Source organism: Erythranthe guttata, chromosome 3 (genome assembly GCF_056151865.1).
Source record: "Erythranthe guttata isolate IM_541 chromosome 3, IM_541, whole genome shotgun sequence".
NCBI classification, from domain to species: Eukaryota; Viridiplantae; Streptophyta; class Magnoliopsida; order Lamiales; family Phrymaceae; genus Erythranthe; species Erythranthe guttata.
Window position 1 is genome coordinate 10762013 of NC_142535.1, and position 21204 is coordinate 10783216.

Below are 21204 nucleotides of genomic sequence, written 5' to 3' on the forward strand. Positions count from 1 at the left end.
AAAAATCGAGATTGGGGCGAATACACCAAATATTACGCCATGATTTGGACAAGACAGATGTTCGGACAGCATCTTCTTGGGAGAGGAAATAAAGTATTCGTTGCGAGATTTCTTGTGGCAACTCGGATATTCTGTCCATGGAGTTGGAACCGTGGTCTGCTTCTGCCCTTTTTCTTTTCTGCACGATGAATCAGAAAATCTTTTTCTTTTTTTTTTTTTTTTTTTTTTTTTTTTTTCCTGAAGAGTCGTAGTACAGTAAATTTATTTTCAGCAATATAAGATGAAGGTGTTGATGGGTTCAAGTTAGTATTGTCCGGCTAGTTTCAATTACTTACAAGTTACAACTCTTTGAAAGGTAGAATTACAATAGTAGCCTCCTTGCAGATCACTTATTTAATTTTTCATTCTTTTGGGATTCTTGCCATTAGAGTAGATCACATCTTTTATTTAGGGTGAATTGCATTTTGCACCCCATAATTAACCCTAATTGGTGTTTTACACCCCAATATTTTAAAATTGGCAAAGTCCACCCTCAAATTATATTTTTCATGGCACAATGCACCCCACATCAATTCCTTATGAGATTTTAACCCAAAAACCAATATACCACGATATATTAACCTTTGAAGCGAATTTCATGCTTGATGGTATATTATAGTTGTTACTTTTTTATTCAAAAAATATTTGTAAAGCCTTATTTTAATTCATTTAATTTTTATCAACTAAAAAAGTTAATAATGGCCAACACTTCTCTCTCTATTTTTTTAAATATATATTAATATAATGGAAAAATTAGGATTTTTTGAAAATTAAAATTGAATTAGAAATTTTATATGCATTTATTAATTCCATGTGAAATATATGAAATAAATCACCAGTTATGTTTCTTTTTAAATTTATATACAAGTAACCCGAAAGCGGCGAGAAGTCCCGGGGTCCGTATGGCGTTCTCCACGTCTAAGTATTGGGAGTGGAAAAAAGATTCTATGCACGTAATGCTGGCACGCATTTCTTCTGTGTGAGGAGGAGGGGGTTGAACTAGGCCGCTAACTAGTGTGAACGGCCAATGCTACCTGGTCAGGACGAAGAAAAATTTGCTATGCCAATAACGGATCTTGTTGGGATGTTGGTAAAGATACTTTTATATCCCGAATGGAAATATAGTACCCCGCCCCACTACGGCGAGCATAGAAAAAGTAGTCAAATATTCCGCCGCATATATTTTGTAGAAACAACTCATGATGCTGAAAGAAATAGGGAAAAAGCGACATAGGTGTACACCAAACATATTGGCGACATCTACTACGAACGGGTTCAAAGGAAAAGAAAGACCAGCTCACTCTTGGTCCTCATATATACCAGGTGATGTATCCACCCTCATTCGAGTCCGGCAACTCAAAAGGTCCGGGTTGTACATATCGGTATCCGAGGCCGAATTCTACTGATTCAATAATCCAAGGTCCATCAACAATTGAACAAGGATTATGGGTAGTGACTAAGGGTAGGACGGCGGGCTCGGCACCGATGTTTAACCCTGTTTTTGCCGAGGTATCTTTATGAACGAGAGGGGCGATGTTATGAGACATCGCGTCATCTAAGACATGTGCCGAGGTAGAAGAATTACCTAATAAATGCTCTAACGAACTACCAAGGGGAGTAGAATCGCTTGAACATCTCGACATCTTTGATATTGAATTAGGTTTGAAGAAGAGTGAACGAGATACATAAAATAAAGCAAAATAAGGAAAATGGAAAGAATCACCTGCAAGAAGGGTATGCCGGGAAAAGCGTGCCCGTGCCGCCGGAAAAGAATTCAAAGGAAACCGGCACTACAAGAAAAATATTAATTAGTGACAACAAAGTGTGTGACAAGATGAATTTCGTCACTAGACAACTATATTAAATGACAAAATATACATTTTTATCACTAATAGTAATTTATCTTTAGTGACAATATGCTTATTATCACTAATAATACTTTCTTTTATTGACAGCATACAAGTTGTCATTAATGACAACTTTTCTTTAGTGATAAAATATAACTTATAACTAATGATTACTTTTCTTTAGTGACAACTTATTTATTGTCACCAATAGCACATTTTTTAGTGATAACATTCTATTGTCATTGATGATACTTCTTTAATAGAAGGAATTCCATAAAAGCAAAAAAAAAAAAATTGCGGTTTCATGAGTACTTTGATAGAAAAAGAAAAAAAAAATTATAAGTACTTAATTATATTTTATCAAACAAATTAATTAATTAAAATGAGAGATTTGTTTAGCCCAAGATAAAAAAGATGAAGTAAAAGAAAACAACGATTTCATCTCAAAAAAAAAAACAACGATTTTGTTTTATCAATTAAAAAGAAAAAATAAATTACAAGTAAAAAATAAAAAAAAATGTATATGCAAAATATTTTGTCAATTATAAATATGACTTTATTTGGAAAAAACAAAGTCGCACTTTATTTTTTCCCTGTGAGAGGATCTCCATTTTCATTAGACTAAACATGGGGCAAAATCGCACTTATTTGAAAAACAAAAGTCGCACTTCGTTTTCCTACAAAGGGATCTTCGTTCTCATCAGACCAAATTATAGACAACAAAGGGAAAACCCAAACCCAACCTAAAATCGATCCCAGCCCAGATACCCTCCATAGAATTTTTCGTTTCTTTGCAATTATGTTTCCAATTTCTGAGATCTCTGTAATTTTCACAATTAGGTTTCGATTCTGTTCAAACCGAGCTCTCGCGAATCGTCAATTAGGTTTTGGTTTTGTTCAAACCAAGCTCCGGCGAATTGTGTCCCCCCGCGAACAGCTCAAAATCGCCTTCGATCCGCTCCATTACCAGATCAGAACTGGTTTGTTCGAGGTATAGCTCCAATCGCTGCGTTTCGTTGATGAAGTAGAATTTTCCGTTCGTCTTTTTCACTCGAAGATTCATACTTTAATTTTCACAATAAAGTTTCAGTTTTGCAGAGATTTCTCTTCCCTTTTCAATTTTTTTGAAATTTCTGAAGTTCTCGTTGTTTGATTCTCCGTCTCTATAGTTCTTATAACTGCTCGGCGGTTAGAATTCAGTGGAAATCAATGAGCATACATGATAGTTGGACCTCAAACATCTAAAATTTCTGTTTCCAGGTTAGGTTTACAGGTTTATTTTATGGTTTAATAATATGTATATATGTGCATTCATAGAGATCTTCAAATTCGGAATTTATTGTTGAAGGACTTGTCTGCAAAAAAAAAAAAAAAATCCTACGTATTTTATTTTGGGATTCTGTTATTTATAATGCGGGAACTTGGCTGGGCAACGACAACAATTGGTGGGGAGGTGAATTAGACTCTTTTTTTGGTTTATTCAGTTCATGCATGTTTGCTTATCAATTATCATGTAAATGGATGTCGATCGTATGGTGTCTATTTCCACAAAAAAAGTATCTTGGGGGTGTTGATTACTTGATTATACTAGTATCAGAATAAATCAGATAATTTTTGATTTATTGAATTTTTTCGGTACAGTTGAAGATGATATATTTATGGATCCAGTGGAGTCCCCAGAGATTATTGATGATTTTGAACTTGGTCAAGATGAAGTTGTGGACATTAAAGATAAAGAAGTCAATAATCAGAAATTTAGACGCCGTGTAGCAGTGCTAAGTTAGTAATTCTCTATCCTATTGTGTTATTAGATATATACACTGAATGTTTGTAGGGTAACTATTGCGCATAATTTCTAATTAGTTCTTTTAGATGATTGTTATTTTCTTTTAGACTCTTGTCCAAGAAACGTATACTGCTTTTTTTGGACTACACTTGCTTATGTAGTTATGTAGTTTGCATGTTTGGCAGAGAAGTAAGGTTAAGTCTTGAAGCTATGTATTTTGCATGTTTGGTAGAGAAGTAAGGTTGAGTCTTGAAGCTATACTTCCCATGCTTATAACATGACCGAGTAATCATTATGTATCTAACATGTGATTTGATAGTTCCGATTATCCGAGTTAATTCTAAAAAAGAAATAGGAATAATCATGTCTCAGTAGTATTATCTTCCTCATTAGTAGAGAGGGTAAGAAGTATCATCCTGCAGAAGTTGATTGACATTTGTTTAGCCTACTGTCTTTGAGGCATTTTGACATTTAGTTACTTGTTAAAATTGATTTCAAATTAGATTGAGTAATTAGAAACAATCATTAAAATCAGCTAGTTCAAAATTATTAAATTATTGTCAATTATAATTTTTTTTAAATATAATATAGAGTTTCAGGAACTAATTTATGTCAAGGTTCATCTGATTCTGAAATAAATGTCTGCTCTAACTTATTCATATATTTTGCTCCTCTCTTTGGGATAGTAAATCTATTCATCTTGTGAGGCAGCTAGTTTCGGTTTGCCGTGCTCATTCAATTTTCAATCTATGTTTTTTTAACTGATTTAACAAAAACATTTTGGATAGGTGGGTAGCATTAGATTGTCAAGGTAATTGAAATTTTGGATAATTGAAGCTCTAATAAATTGAATTTTTTTTTTTTTGCTTTTCTAGATAAAGAAGGGACTATGCTTGTGTGTGTATTTATTTTTGACTTATGGTACTTAGTTTCATAAATATTTTCCAAATAAAATTTGCAGGTGAGAATAAGAGCATAACAATTTTATGCGAGAACTAAGAATTTTTTTTCCTAGGGACGGCTGTTACAGCACTTGACGAGCGTAGAGAATTGTCGGTGGGTGAATTTCTGAGCACCATTGGTAGACTGCAAGTTGAACAATAAAAGCAAGTTCGAGGATTTAAGGTATGTGTATATGCATATCTTGGATAATTCTGTATTTGATAAATTGGAATTGTGATGAGTTACCAACAATATTATTGGAATTCTCCAATAATATAAGTTATTTTAATTGTTATTAGATCTTAAGATTTTTATTGGATTTTCTGAATACAAATCAGGTATTAATTTATTTTTCTCTAAATTTTCAGGTTTAGTTTGTTCATTCAACTCGATTCATTTGCTGTCATTTTTTTAGATTCCTAACAATGGATAAAAAATGGATGGAATTGAGTAGGTTAGGTCATTCTTTTCGGGAATGAGTGGAAGAGTTTATTAGATTTGCATATTCTAATAAAAAACCGCATGAGAAAATCCACTGTCCTTGTTATAAGTGTAATAATATTTGCAATCAAAATCAAGAAGTCGTTAGATACTACTTGTCTATATATGGGATAGAGAGAAGTTATGTTAGGTGGTTATATCATGGGGAATCTCACGAGGATGATTTAAATAATGATAGAAATATTGAGAATTATAATGAGAAAAATGAATCAGATGATGATGAATCAGATCATGGTGATGGTGATGATGAATCAGATGAGCATAATGAATTACACAATATATTTCCTCTCATTACACTCAACCTAAAATCTCTCCCAACCCAGAAAATCCCCTCCCCTCTCCCTGATTTATTCGTTTCTTCACAATTATGTTTCCAATTTCTGAGATCTCTCTTTGTTATTTGATTCCCCGTCTTTGTAATTTTTGCAATAAGGTTTCCATTCTGTTCAAACCAAGCTCTGGCGAATCTCCTCAATTAGGTTTCGATTCTGTTCAAACCAAGCTCCAGCGACTCGTTTCCCGCCGCGAACAGCTCAAAATCGCCTTCGATCCGCTCCATTACCAGATCATAACTAGTTTGCTCGAGGTATAGTTCTAATCGGCGTATCTCGTTGACGAAGTAGATTTTTTCGTTCGTTTTTCCTCTCGAAGATTCATACTTTAATTTTCTCCTTCAGGCGGAAGATGTCATCGCATAGTTAGCTATACCGCTGATGAATCTGGTGGGGCTGAAGACGGTTGAAATGGATGCCGAGAGCAGATTCAACACTATAATCATTTCGTCGATCGTTCACATTCTCAGGTAATCAGGAAAAATACATGTCGAAATTGATGGAGAAATTAGCTTATTTATTGTGTGGTATTACTGTATTTGCACATAAGAGCTTGTACAATTTTGGTGGAAAAGAAAGAACTTTAGTTGATGAAATGACTATATTTTAAGAGCTTGTGCAATTTTAGTTAATGAAAACAGGTGAAATAGTTATGATGTGCCTTATATTTTAAGAGCTTGTGCAATTTCAGATAATCCCTACAACATGATAATACAAAATAAAAACTAATGAATAGGGTACATCTATATTTAACTAAAAATGAATGGTGTGGAATCTAAATCTATTACACTCGATTCGGAGTGACAGTAGGGGTTACTTAACTTGTGACACCACATTTACTCTTAATCCTTATCCCTTTTACTTCGTCACCCCCATATCGATCTCTCTCTCTACATTTTCTCTCTTTATATATATATACACCCTGCAGTTTTGATTCTTCTCGCATCTTATCCATTTATGAACGCTCACATTTTCTTCTCCACTGTATTTATTTGCTATTTCCTCTTTCCCCAAAAGAAACTAATTTCTCAAGTTCTACTTTTTATTGTACACTTGCAGATTTACAGGAAGGTTAATGGAGAGCCAGCTCCAAAGATTTCAATGGTGAAGGATATAACGATAGTAACAGACATGACCATAATCAACCGACAACTTGGTAAAAAATACATCATGAAAGCAAAACCTTGGGGAAAAAATCATACTTGTTCTAACATTTTTTCTTTAATTGCATATTTCGAAGGATAGGACCTAAAATCATCACTTTGGGACTTGCTTGAATCAACTCTTACTACACTTACCAACACAGGACATATGCCGAAGGGGTAAGAAATAATTTCTCTCTAGTTCAATAGGATTGTATGTTAGTTATGGCTAAAGCAGTAGTATTCTTTGAGTGGTGATGGTGTTAGTTACTTACATATTTGTACCTAGTTTGTCTACGAATGAGCATGTTGTGTTATTGTTTTCACAGATTTGATTTAAGTCGATGGTATTTTATATATTTGGTTATTGATTGATATACTTCCTTTTCATTCTGAAAAGTCGTGGGATGTTTTTTGTTGTGTTTTGTTTAGAAATTTTAACAGTACTAGATCATTTGTAACATATAAACAAATATTTTTTAATTTCAAATTTGGATTATAAACAGAGAGATACATCAGGAGTAACGAGAGCACATAGCTCAAACTCCAGTTACAAGACATGGAACAACAATTGTGTGACGGTTAGTACAATACATAACACCCAAAAAATGGTCTTATTTTGATTATTTTTATTAATCTTCTTTAAACAGTACATTTATTATATATTCGAGCGTAAATATATAATTTGCAAATAGCAGGTTCAATTGATAAAAAGAAGCAGGGAAGAGAAAGAAATGCTATCGATTGTATTGTTGCTGCATTTTACGGAGTTCTTGTCTGATTATAGTTAGGTTTACTACTGACCAGACTTGCTATTTTACCATGTGTGTACTTTTTTTCTACATTCATATTGTAAGGAATAAATCTTTGGTAAATGTTATATTTTTTTATTTGTTGTTATATGTCTTGATTTGTAGAAGAAATTTTGATTCAAATAATGTCTCTATATTTATAATATTTGATTTCTTTTATTGTTTGGTGTTCAGGGCAAACATAAATGGGTACAAATATGATTCACAAATTATAGTGAATGAGTGACAACATTCAAGTTGTCACTCTAGGTTTATTTAACTAGTGATAACATTCAAGTTGTCACTCTAGATTCATTTTATTAGTGACAACATTCAAGTTGTCACTCTAGGTTCATTTTATTAGTGACAACATTCAAGTTGTCACTTTTTTTGATTAAGTGACAACATGAATGTTGTCACTTTAACTAAAATCTAAAGTGACAATATTTTGTAAGTTGTCACCAATGAGCATTAGCGACACAGAATCAGTGACAACGTAGTGACAATATTATATTGACACTGAATCTCATTTGTGACAATTTTATGATCTAATGTGACAACTTGTGTTGTCACTAAAATTCATTTTTCTTGCAGTGCGGCAGCACTTTCGATCAAGTTCTTGAGCTTCAAAAAATTGAGTATGTCTTTGCAGTTGCAGAGAGTGTGGAAGAAGCTGGATGCAAAGAAAAGAAAAAAAAAATGATCAAATAGGGGGTATTTATAGGGTTCGGCTTTTCGGGTTTTGGGTTTTGAGTTTTTGAATTTCGGGTTGAAAAAGAATTAAAAAACCGGCAGCACTTTCGGTCAAGTTCTTGAACTTACAAAAATTGAGTATGTCTTTTTAGTTGCAGAGAGTATGGAAGAAGTTGGGGGCAAAGAAAAGAAAAAAAAATCTCAAATATGGGGTATTTATAGGGCCCCTTCCTTATTGATAGTACCAAATGGATTAACAGCACGATCGCATTAGGCATCTAACAACAGTCATTGTGCCACGTCATAGCCAATGACATAGGGGCACGCGGCGAATATGAAATGACGCCACATTTAATGTTTTTGGCGTGTCGGCTCACACGCCTGGACGAACTGTGGGGAATAGGGTTGGCTCATTTTTTCAATCCGCTCAAGACTGGGAAGTTTAGTTCGCCACGATCAGTTACATTGCCACGACCATGCCGAGCTATTCTCCACCAACGTATAGTGGCGGAGTAGATGATTCAGGCTGTTTTGCCATCACTTATAATAAGAACAAACCCAATATAATTAAGATCTATGTTTGAGAAGAAAATGCCCCGTAGCCCAAAGTCCAAGAAGAAGTCCAACTATAGTGGTCTCTATGGTGGGCTAGAGGCGATACTCACAAAAGAAACCTGGCATAGCATGGAAGGCATGTCGCTAATAAGGCGAGATAGCTCTATATGTCGGCAGAGCATTGTACCTTCCTCACGGCAAAACTGAAAACAAGGATGGCGGTGGTGGGAGAAGTTGAAGAAGACAATTAGGGCTGTTTAATTAAAGTTTTCGAAATTTCTATTCAGTCCCCTAAATTTAAGTTATTCCTTATTTTGGGCCGGGGTTGATATGAAATAATGAAAAATCTTTATTACAGCCTCAAGTTTTCGAAAACTGCATTTCAGTCCCCGTTTTAAAAAGTCTCTCTCAAAACTGTGATATACATTCAGAAAATACATTTTTAACCCCCAAAATTAAGCATTTTAAGAATCTCAGGTCCATTTTTCACTCAAAGACTTCTCTTTCAAAATTTCAATCCAGTCATTTAAGTTGAAAGATTTTATGGTTTTGGGGCAAAGGTAATTTTTAAGGAATAAAAGGTTAGTTTAAGGTTTTGGGGGCGTTTAAAATATTTCAATTATTTTGAGGGACCAAACTAATATGTGAATTATTTTAAACTCATTTAAGTTTTTGTTTGGTCAATAAAGTGAAATTCATTTTGAATTTCAAATTCGGTTTTCTAAGGCTAATTTGGGGAATTTTCAGATGATAAAGTTTATGCCGTTTAGACTAATTTTTTTGAGTAATGGGTCAAAATTAAGGATACAAATTAATTTTTAATAAGCTTCTGATCCATTGTCATTGTCAAAATATGGATAGTGGTTATTATTAACCAAATAAGGACTGACTTTTTCGATATTTGACTCAAGTCTTTTATTTAAGTCTAATTAAGTTTATTAATTTAGTTCAATCCATATAAGGTTAGATTTATTGGTTAAAATTATATTTTGGCCACTAAATGTAAATAAGATTGAATTGTGAGCCCCACATCATCTTTAGCTCAAATTCAAAATAAAGATGGATTTGATGTTTTCAATTCATACTCATTTTTATGAATAACCATATTGCTGAATTTGATTCGAAAACAATACAGTGAGGCAACCTTAGTGTTGGATACAGCCTGCTAGCGCTTAGGTGATGTTATTAGAGCCTTAGCGTTTAACAACGACTTTAAATTTTTTGAATAATTTTTCGGGTACATCTAATGACTTGTTATTAAGTTTGTCTGACATTTAAAAGAACTAATTGAAGCATGAAGCCACCCTCGTGACCTCTCTGCGTAAGTTAGCTTATTGAGAATGTCAAGATGATTGAGTGTATGTGAATTCATGCGAATATTTAACTATACCCCTCGGTATGTTGATATTTGGCCGAACCACATATGCATCTGTGGTAATAAATATGTGATGGTTGTTGGGCTTCATGTGAATGATAGTTGCATCCCTCGATGGACTTATTATTTGACAGGATTTACTATCAATGTTTGATTACTACAACAAGAGTGCCACTTAGCTTACAGTTAATATTATTGTCCCTTCGGCTTGATATTAATGTTGTGCTAGGCATCTTGAGATGTATTCCATAATTATTTAAAGTTTTCAAAGTCAAACTTTGGATCATAATGTGAGCATATTGATTTTATTTGCGTTCTCTATGTAATTTATTTATCTGCTTACACATTATCTGTCTATAACACTTTTGTGCTTCGTTGCACAAATATTTTTATTATTATTATTTATTAGGGTGCATCGATCTTAATTTATTTTTATTTTGGGTAGAACAATAGAAGAACCTAGAGTATATCATCGTTCTAATAATAAAATTTAAGATCATTAGGTGCATCTATTTTAAATAATTTTCGGGGGCATAAGGTTTAATTAGGGGCTACGTACTAGAAGGTTCCTTAAAGATAGTAAGGATACGTTTTAGTTTAAAACGATAAAGTTACAACAAATTAGATTTTGACATCTATTGTTTTAATAAGGTATAAAGAAAAGGAACATAAATGAGCACATTAAGTAATAGTCTAATCTCATTTTCAGTTATAGCACTTCAGTTAGTGTGGTTTCGCTGACTTAAAAGTGGATATGGTTTAATTTATTTTTCTCCGTGAACGGTCAATATAAGGTTTTTTTTTTGTAAAACATAAAGAATAAAATTGTGACCGTACAAAAGAAAAATAAATAATTAACGGAGAAAAGACTAAGTGCCAATTTGACTAGTACGGCTTAAGATAAATATTTATAATTGCAGTTTACATCTCAGGTACGTTGTATAACGTAATTATGCTTGTTTCTCACTTTAATATGTTCTAATATATTTTTTGACTTTGGTGAATAGATCATGGGTTACACTATTCACGTAAGTGTGTATATAAAGGGTTACACTATTCACGTAAGTGTGTATATAAAGGGTTATTTACATAACCAATATTCAATTGATGTTGAAAGATACATCTATAAAGGTTATGTAAGATACTTGGGATTGAGGCTATGAGGACTCTTAGGTTTTCTTTTGAATCATGAAATAAGCATTTGGTACCGTCATTAGATGGATTTAAACTTTCTCTTGAACAAATTCGGTTGGCTTGTTCATTTGGAAATATTAAGCTTGGTCTATTTCATAATTCAAAATTTTAACCTATAATTTAAGTAAAAGTCTCTTACAGTAAAATCTTGCATAAGAAATTTAAATGGTACAAAATTCAAGAATAGAACATTCAAAGGAAATTCAAAGAAGTATGATAAGTCATTCTTCTTCACTAAGGTACATTTAGGAGAAACATTAATTGCTGCAATATATTATTTTTTTTAAAAGGGGAAATTTAAAATCTTTTAAGGATGTTGAGTTTGAGGGGAGAAATTTAGATTATAGACATTGTCTTTAAAGAGGAATTAATTTGATCCCTAATACTGCTTTTGACAATGTACATGTCTTTATACTTGTCATTGTTTGAAAAGTAGATTTGGAGATTTGATAAGATAATGTTGAACAATTCCCCAATCAAGTCTTGATAATTGTTGCTTATGAGCAAACTCAACAACCTTAAAATAATAAAGCATTAAAGATGAGTTGAAATTTAGAATGACAAGACATTAGGATCTTATCAAATTGCCACAAGGTGTGAATTTGGTTACAAATAATTGAGACCAAATGTAATTCAAATGGGCAATATTTAAAGATATATGGTACGTTTAGTCATTAAATATTTCACTCATACCGACTTTATTAAGATATTTATGGACATAAGGAATATGTTTCTCAAATGGTAACATTTATGGAACAATAAAGTGCAACAATACAATCTTAATATTTACAATCTTAATATTTAAAGATTTTAAGGATATTGATTGCAAACTAAAGTAGTCCATTAATGAAATTAAAATTCCCGTTAATGATGTTACAATCATAAGTTAATTATCTCATATGCACTTTGAGATAAATAAAGTGAATGATTGTTCATACCCAAGGATCAGTGGGAGATAATCTCACACCAAAGGAGACTTGTTAAGTCTCATTTCAATGCCCAATAAATATTTTTTAAAGTAAAAGAATGTACACATTCGGTTAATGCGTGCATAAAGTTAGGCAGATATTCGAATAACCCTATAAAGTGGATCACTTAGAAACGCAGCCAAATGGGTTATACAGTAATTATAGGGGAATATAAGTTATAAATATATGCTCATTTATCAAAATCGGATATTTAGGGAGATCGTGTGGTTTATTTCTGATTTTGAGTTTTATGATGTGTATGAAGTATAGATCCATTTTGGTTAATTTAGACCTAAGTGATTGAGCTATTTCGACATGGGTGTTAAGCAAACACTTGAAGCTCTTTTCATGATGGTTAAGAATTTATGGTAATATTTTGCAATATAGCTATAAACTTTTGTCACAAGGCTGCACATTTTGATTTGTTTTAAAGTTATACGGTGACAATAGGTTAACAGTTGTATATTTCTATAACGACAAGAGCTTGTAAAGTTCTTAGTTGTGAAGGGTACAAAGTGAGCAATACATAGAGCGTTTTAAGATAAAATTGACAAATGCGGATCCACTTACTAAAGGATTAACACATAAGGTATTCATGAGCATTGCTCATGTAGGTGTTATATTATTTAAGGATATTTGGTTCAGAGGGAGTTTGTATAAATATGTGTACATATAAACACATTTCGGTAACTCTATGATATGTTTGGACACAAAGTTGTGTATTTAGTTTTCTGCAGAAACAAAGTATTTGGTTGCGCTTTGTACAATTATGTTATTGTTTGGTCTCAATAAAGTTTAAAGTAGGACCAGTTGGAAATAGGCGTGTTAAGATCACATTATATGTAATTTCCATGCTACACACCATAATTTGATCTATGTCGTTTGGCTATATTGGTATACGTGATTACTGTTGGGTTTAGACACGGTCAATGTGACGAAAGCCTCTTTAGTCCTATATTAGTATGGTCAATGGACGAGATTGTAAGGAATACTTTTTTATATGATAGCAATATTTGAGCTCATAAGGTGTACACATTTATAAGGTATATAGCATATGTGGCCCAAGTGGGAGATTGTTGGAATTAATTCAATAATTATGTGGGCTCACATATGTGATGTAAATGTGTATGGCTATCTAAAAGAAAGTCCAAATTAATTGTGATCTAATAAAGATTATTGGGTTGGACTTATGGGTATTAGACTATAATTATGGACCTAATGTGTAGAGACAATTAGGGTTTAATTGTGATTTATTGATGGGGCTGGATCACAATTATAATATAATTGGACTCTACAGTTATATAAAGGGTCGTGGTCCCCAAAGAAACGCAACCATTCCGTCTCTTCTAAAATCCATCGTTAGAGAGATAACTAAGGAACTGCGGATTCTTTGGAAGACCTGTCCCAAATCAAGTGGATATTCAAGATTCGATTCAATGATGTAAGGTACTCAATTCGATGATGTAAGGTATGCTTCCGTGTTTATGATTATGTTTAATTATCGTTGATTCAAGCATGTTGGTTCTTGGGAATTCGTATGTATGTACGATAAATTGGTGGTAAGATTGGCATCTTGCTCGAGGTTCTAAATCAAAACCAGATCCGTTTCACGCAACTTATTCGAATTAAGGTTGCGGTTGACGTTTCCCAAAGCATTAAACGAGGATTGTATCTGCATAAGCTGGATGGGAGCAAAGTATAGGGGGATTTTATCTATGAGCGTCTTCCGAACCTCTGCTTTCTATGCGGATGCCTTGGGCATAACGAGAATAGATGCCCGTTGAGATATGATGATAGCTTTAGGGACCCTGGTGAGCATCTACCATATGGTACCTGGCTCCGAACATCCAATTTCAGGGAGGAGGAGAGTTCGAGGCTTCCTCTGCATCCACTAAACTCCAATACTCAGAATACTCCCAAGAACTCGAGCACAAGTAACCTAAGAGGTATGAACATCTTCGCCTTTTCTGCGCCAGCTGTGAACAACTCACTCCAACTAGATCGCCACGGAAGAAAGGAAAATAATCAGGTACAAGATGTGGAGGAAACAAATCTATTCAACACCACGATCGAACTGCATTCCGAGGGAAGAATTGAATCTACACCACGCAAGAGAATAGTGAAATCTGTTAAGAGCCGGGGAAACAAACGGTTGGCTACATTGGGGCTGGATTATAATCGACAGGGGAAGAGGCAGATGCTGAGCTTGATTGATGAAGATATTATTTCAACGGCGGAGACTGCGACGCAGTCCCGCCGAGGACAATGAGTTGCCTAATATGGAATTGTCAAGGGCTCGGGGTGCTTTTGAAAATTTACACTCTCGGAGATATTCTCCGAAAATATAACCCCGATTTGGTGTTCCTCTCGGAGACGAGATCTACACGACAGACGATTGAACGACTTAAGAGACAATGGAATTTGTTCGGTATAGCCGTTGAGAAAAATGGCAGGTCAGGTGGGTTAGCATTGTTATGGCGAAGAGAATTTACAGTTACATTATCGAGTTATTCACATAATCATGTTGATGTTGAAGTTCTCTCTAAAGATAGGGTCGATCGGTGGAGATTCACCGGTTTTTATGGTTTCCCAGAAAAGGATCAGCAGCATAAATCATGGGAACTTATGTGTAATCTCCGACATCAGAGTGAGCTGCCTTGGGTGGTAGGTGGCGATTTCAACGAAATTCTCTCCAATTCGAAAAAGATTGGTGGAAACGCTCGCTCCCCAAGTCAAATTGAAGCTTTCCGAATTGCACTTGAATCATGCAATCTGTCCGACATCGGGCTTAGGGGTACACCATTTATGTGGTCAAACAACAGAGAACATCCTCTCACGGTCAGGTGCCGACTTGATCGATTTTGTGCGGACACAAGATGGCTGAATCGCTTCCCCCATGCCCATGTCCAATGTCCAGCACTTGGAGTTCCCAGGCTCAGACCATATTCCGATTATGCTTAGGTTCGAAACTTCCCCATCTCGGCATAATCGTAGGGGTCGAAAGCCCTTTCGTTTTGAGTCTATCTGGATTAGAAGAGATGATTGTGAGGCAATTATCAATCAGCAGTGGACGGATAACTCAGGGTCAAATCCAATAGAAGCGGTGTTAAGGAAGAACGATGGATGCCGACTTGCTTTAATACAGTGAGAAGTCCACAACATCGAATTGAAGAGATTCAGAAACGAGTTCATGCTCTGCATATTCGAACCCAATCAGAGTCCAGCAGAGCCGAAACTCTCTCCCTTCGAACCGAGTTGGAGCGCTTGTATGTGGAATCTGAGATGTATTGGCGCCAAAGGAGTAGGGTGCAATGGATGAGAGAAGGGGACCGCAACACTAAATTCTTCCACGCCAAAACGACGATTCGATATAGGACGAACAAGGTGGACAAAATTCAGGATAATTTGGGGGTGTGGAAAGATAGAGTGGAGGATATTGAACAAGTGGTCTCGAACTACTTTCGTGAGATTTTTCGTACCAATGAACCCAACGAGGAAGAGATAGATGAGGTGATGAGTCACATTGAGCCAAGGATTTCCGACGACGCACGCAGGTGCTTTCCCAGCATTTCACAGCTGTTGAGGTAAACCGGGCCATTGCACAAATGGCCCCTCTTAAATCCCCTGGCCCCGATGGTTTACCTGTCTTATTTTACACCAAATATTGGCACATTCTTGGTGCTGATGTTACCTCTTGTGTTCTTGAGTTTCTTAACAAACACACCCTTCCGTCTTTATTAAATTTCACTTATATTGTTTTGATTCCAAAGGTGAAAACTCCGGAGAAAATCACCGATTATAGGCCCATAAGTCTTTGCAATGTTATATACAAATTTGGGTCCAAAGTGATTTCTAATAGATTGAAATTGGTGTTGAATGACTTGATATCCCCTACCCAATCAGCTTTCGTCCCTAAACGACTTATCACGGACAATGTCCTTGTCGCTTTTGAGATAAACCATTTTATTAAGTTGAGCTCTAATAATCGAAAGAATTACATGGCTATTAAATTTGATATTAGTAAAGCTTATGATCGGATCGAATGGATATTTCTTAAAAAAATTCTTGTCCAATTCGGTTTACCTTTGTCCTTCATTGAGCTTAATATGCTTTGCATATCTTCTGTGTCTTATGCTTTTCTATTTAATGGAATACAGTTTGGCTCAGTTCAACCATCGAGAGGGCTTCGTCAAGGCGATCCACTCTCCCCCTATCTGTTTATTTGCTGCACAGAGGCATTAATTGCAATGGTCAATACAACAGTGGAAAATGGTGAATTACATGTAGTTAGAGTGGCCCCCATGGCACCACCTATTTCCAATCTTTGCTTCGCAGATGACATCCTCTTCTTCTGTGAAGCTTCAGAATTGGAGGCTTGCACCTTGAAGGGAATCCTAGAAAAATATGCCCGGACGTCCGGCCAAGTGATTAATCTGGATAAATCAACAATGGTGTTCAACCCGTCTACACCAAATGGTCTCAAAGAATCAATTCACAGCAGACTCGGTTTCAAGGTGGTAGATAGACATGACAAGTATTTGGGAATACCATGCTCCATGGGCCGTACCAAAAAAGAGATATTCGGCTATCTTAGGGACCGCATTTGGACAAGAATTAAAGGTTGGGGAGAGAAGCAACTTTCGAGAGCGGGAAAGGAGGTTCTAATCAAGTCGATATTACAATCAATTCCGACTTACATTATGAGTTGCTTTTTGTTGCCAAGTGGTTTGTTAAAGGAAATCGAGCTAGCTATTCCGAGATACTGGTGGGGGAATGGGAAGAGTAAAGGCATGGCGTGGATTTCGTGGAGGAAATTGTGTTCTCCTAAGAGAGAAGGCGGCATTAGATTTCGGGAAATGAAATGTTTTAATTTGGCTCTTCTGGCGAAGCAGGGGTGGCGAATCACTACCGAACCAAACTTACTGTTGTCTCGAGTTCTCAAGGCGAAATATTTTCCAAATACAGATTTCTTCTCAGGCATTGGTTCCCGACCCTCGGCAACGTGGCGAAGTATCCTAGGTGCTCGCAATTGCCTTAAACTGGGTACCAGGATGAGGATTGGGGATGGTAAGTTCACATCACTTTGGGCGGATCAGTGGTTGGTCGATGATGATTGTCTTCGAGTAATTACGAAACAACCGTTTCACACTTCGTTTCCCAACACGGTGGTGGATATTATTGAACCAGTCTCACATAATTGGAATATTCCCCTTATTAATTCCATTTTCTGGCCAATTGACAGGGACAGAATCCTATCGGTGCCGATAGGAGGTCACCAGGTGAATGATAAAGTGATATGGCACTTTACCCCGCACGGGAGATTTTCGGTCAACTCATGCTACCGTCTAATTTTTGCTCGTTTGAAGTGGGTGGGAATCATGATCAAGCGGGTCAAGCTTCAAGTGAAGGAGAGTCTGGTCTATGGAGAACAATCTGGAAAATGAACATTCCCTTGAAAATTCGTATATTTATCTGGAGAGCAGCCCTTAATTCTCTCCCGACTGCATCAGAGCTTTACAAACGAAAAGTCTTTGCATCTCCGTTGTGCCATCTTTGTGGGAAAGTTGAAACTATCTTGCACGTATTTACCAAGTGTCGAGGAATGGACGTAGTGTGGCAGCAGCCCCCATTTGCTGGAGTTAACATGGGGCCTGCTCTCAACTTTGTGGCTTGGTTTGAAGATCTCAATCTAAAGCTCCAGAAGGAACAAATTTGGCTAGCGACGGCGGTCATGTGGAAAGCTTGGGATACACGGAACCGCAACATGCACGGAGAAAATAATGGAGCGACGGGTGATATCCTTACCTGGAGCACAATGCACATGACACTTTACCATGAAGCAAACACGAAGCAGCGAGCAAACCAAAGTTCGAGCCATCCAGCAAGTTGGTTACCACCTGGCCAAGGTACTATTAAGATTAACATAGATGCTGCGTTTCCGGTGGGCAGAAATTTCTATACCACTTCAATGGTTACTCGGGATTGGATGGGAAATTGTATTTGGTGGTGTGTGGAGAAATTTCCGGGTCGGCCTAAAACGATATTCGGAGAAGCTACGGCTGCCCTACAAGCTCTGAGGAAAGCTAGAGAATTGGGCTGGCGATCGGTTATAGTGGAAGGTGACTGCTTACAAATTATCGAAGCTCTACAAGGAGGTGACACTTCATCGGCCCCATTTGGGGCAATCATTGAGGGGTGTTTAACTCTTGCTCGTAATTTAGATTTTGTTTCATTTGTTTTTGTTAAACGGGCAGGAAACAAGCTAGCTAATGCTATTGCTAAATCACATGACTTTTCTTGTACCGAAAAGGTTTATCCTTCCTTCAAGTTTGGCACCGTATACCTAATAAAATTGCCCTTTCTTCTTCTTCTTCTTCAAAAAAAAAAAAGAAAACCGGATTTTCATAATTATTCGTTAATCGGGATTATCGGAATTTGAATGGAAAATATTATTTGAAAATAAAAAAGATGTAATGGAAAATATAGATGTAATTTTATTATTTTATTTTTATTCGACAATTATTTTTTATTTTTTTTTATTTTTACATAACTAAGAATTTTTCTACTGCAAAGATTTTTAGAATATTTTTAAAAACTAATATGAGATACGAATAAACAAATTTTATAGATTAAATTATGTAATAGAATTAAATGATAAATAGTCTTTACTAAATTATCATGTATTTTACCAATTCTCATCAGAAAAGTTAGTACCTAGTCTTACCAATAGAGTAAATGTCTAGGGTTCGAGTCCCACTGCCCTACTTCCCTTGTAATAACTTGAATTGACTCAAAAAGAAAAAGAAAATGTCAAGTATTTTATTTGAACTATTACACTTACATTGTTAACACCGAGTGAACATTTATAATGTTAGTGTAAAGAATAGTAGAATACTACTCTAATAATCAAGAAAATGTGAAGGAAAAAAAGTAATTGACTTAAGAATACAATTAATTAACTTGAAAACAAAACAAAGTCGCGGAGGAAAGAAGGTTGGAGGATAACATTTTTTATTTATTTACGTGAGATTTCGACCTTTGATGAAATATTAATTATATAAAATAATTATGAAAATTATGTTTTCACAAGACGCAATGTGTTTTGTGAAAAATATTTTTTCTTGTAGCCATTTAAACAACTTGCAATGCGCTTTGTAAAAAATCATTTATCTCGTTACGTGTCACGTGAGTAACAAAAGTCATCCGAAGTGACACGTACAACTTCCGTCCAACTTAATTGAAAAAACTAAACATCAAACCATCTTTGTTAAAATTTGTCATCAGTAAGAATTACTATTGTAACTCGAATTTTTTTATGGACTGTATCCGAAAAGTGGGTAAACTGTAGGGACAAAAAATGTAATTTTTCGAACTGAACCAATTTAAGCAATGCTAAAAGAATAGCTAAAACCTTTTGAGAGCAACTTAGGCACACAAATCAGAGGTGTTCAATTTGATATTGTTTATGTAGGGATAATTACATTTTTCGTCCCTATACATTACCACTTATACGGTTTTCGTCCCTAAACAAGATGAAGTTACACTTTTCGTCCCTATACATGTCACTTTTATGCTGTTTCTGTCCCTCCGTCCATTTGTCCAGTTAGTTTGGACGGAAAAATCGCACGTGCGCCGCATGTGACACACAAAAGCACCTCAACACCTCAAAACGTTCAGATTATTAGAATAATTTTATAAATACCAAAATTCTCTGGAAAACCCTAAGCCCCAATTTTCGAAATCTCTCAATTCCTTATGAATTCATCATTGAAAGCACAATTAGAAAGTGGACAATTCAAATTTTGAAGCTTCTTCAGCGCAGGTAGATAATTTCAGAACTTGCGGTCGCGAATTTGAAGTAAATTTCCTTCTCTCTTTATTTATCCTAGATTTTAATTTGGAAACAAAAATTAAGAATTTGTTGTTTTATATTGGGGAATGGAGATTGAAGGATGAGTCAAAATAGTGGTTCTAGCTACAATTCAAGATCTGCTAGAAATGAAGTGTTTTATTGTAAATGTGGAGATGAGATGCCATTGTTGACCTCATGGACTCCTAGTAATCCTGGAAGAAGATTTTGTGCATGTCCAAACTATGAGGTAATTTTTTTTTTGTGTGTGTGTGTGTATGTGTGTGTGTATTGATATTATTTGTCACACACAATTGTGTTTCTTTTGGAACAGAGAGTTAAAAACTGTGATGTATTCAAATGGCATGATCCTGAAATGTGTGCTAGATCAAAGAATATTATCCCTGGATTGATAAGATGAATAGACCGTTTGAATTATGAATTGGCCAGCTATAAGGAAAAAAGAGATATAAGGGCAAATGAAGAAGATATGATGGCAAAGCAAGAAGATATTTCAAGCAAAGAAATTATTGGTTTTTCTAATAGTTTTGAGGTGTTGAGGTGCTTTTGTGTGTCACGTGCGGCGCACGTGCGATTTTTCCGTCCAAACTAACTGGACAAATGGACGGAGGGACAGAAACAGCATAAAAGTGACATGTATAGGGACGAAAAGTGTAACTTCATCTTGTTTAGGGACGGAAATCGTATAAGTGGTAATGTATAGGGACGAAAAGTGTAATTATCCCTGTTTATGTACATTCAACTTAAATTTTTTGAGATGTTTTTTCTCGTTTAAAACAATTTACCCAATTACGGTTTGCAGGTGAACTCCGCGCGTGAACAAAAAGCTTCGCAAACTCGAATGAACGATTAAAAAACAAGATTACTTGCGAGTTGCGACTACTAATAAACATATAAACGAATTCTCCTTTTAGTATCAAAGTAAAAAAAGGATTAAATCAATAGCAATGTGCAAACTGGTAATGATAAAACAAAACAAATTGAAAACATTAGATCTCAAAATAGACAACTATCTAAATGATTATCAATACGTAAAATTTTATGAAATCGAGGACTCAAAAAACTCACAAAGCGTGTCTCCATTTCAATGCAAAGTTAATGAAATGAATTCCCCATTGTTGATGATTTGGCAATTCCGATATATTTATCGTACGATATTCTCTTTCATT

General features: G+C 35.2%; 2 protein-coding genes and 1 long non-coding RNA gene across 5 annotated transcripts; all 3 read left to right on the forward strand.

The window, feature by feature from the left end:
• The first annotated feature begins 2531 nt into the window (after window positions 1–2531).
• Window positions 2532–7558, forward strand: LOC148771763 (uncharacterized). 3 transcript variants are annotated; one of them, XR_016030293.1, is made up of 8 exons: window positions 2532–2877; window positions 3528–3665; window positions 4688–4797; window positions 5595–5701; window positions 5793–6603; window positions 6693–6769; window positions 7096–7170; window positions 7288–7558. It is a non-coding gene; the product is annotated as an uncharacterized LOC148771763 (long non-coding RNA). The 3 variants fall into 3 exon arrangements; XR_016030292.1 differs by lacking the exon at window positions 2532–2877 and adding an exon at window positions 3065–3146 and having other exon boundaries at window positions 4634–4797; XR_016030291.1 differs by lacking the exon at window positions 2532–2877 and adding an exon at window positions 3065–3146.
• A 6872-nt stretch (window positions 7559–14430) lies between these two features.
• On the forward strand, window positions 14431–15126 carry LOC148771764 (uncharacterized). Its single transcript, XM_088815219.1, has one exon. It carries the CDS (start codon window positions 14431–14433, stop codon window positions 15124–15126), a length of 696 nt encoding a protein of 231 aa, XP_088671345.1.
• A 2335-nt stretch (window positions 15127–17461) lies between these two features.
• On the forward strand, window positions 17462–19052 carry LOC148771765 (uncharacterized). Its single transcript, XM_088815220.1, has 3 exons — window positions 17462–18320; window positions 18420–18502; window positions 19041–19052. The coding sequence occupies exons 1-3, from the start codon at window positions 17462–17464 to the stop codon at window positions 19050–19052; spliced, it is 954 nt and encodes a 317-aa protein (XP_088671346.1).
• Window positions 19053–21204: the final 2152 nt, after the last annotated feature.

Coding starts and splice junctions, on each gene's coding strand:
- LOC148771764 (XM_088815219.1), top strand. CDS start 14,431: ATGAGTTGCCTAATATGGAATTGTCAAGGGCTCGGGGTGCTTTTGAAA.
- LOC148771765 (XM_088815220.1), top strand. CDS start 17,462: ATGGCACTTTACCCCGCACGGGAGATTTTCGGTCAACTCATGCTACCG. Junction 18,321..18,419: donor TATCGAAGCTCTACAAGGAG/GTGACACTTCAT, acceptor TTAAACGGGCAG/GAAACAAGCTAGCTAATGCT.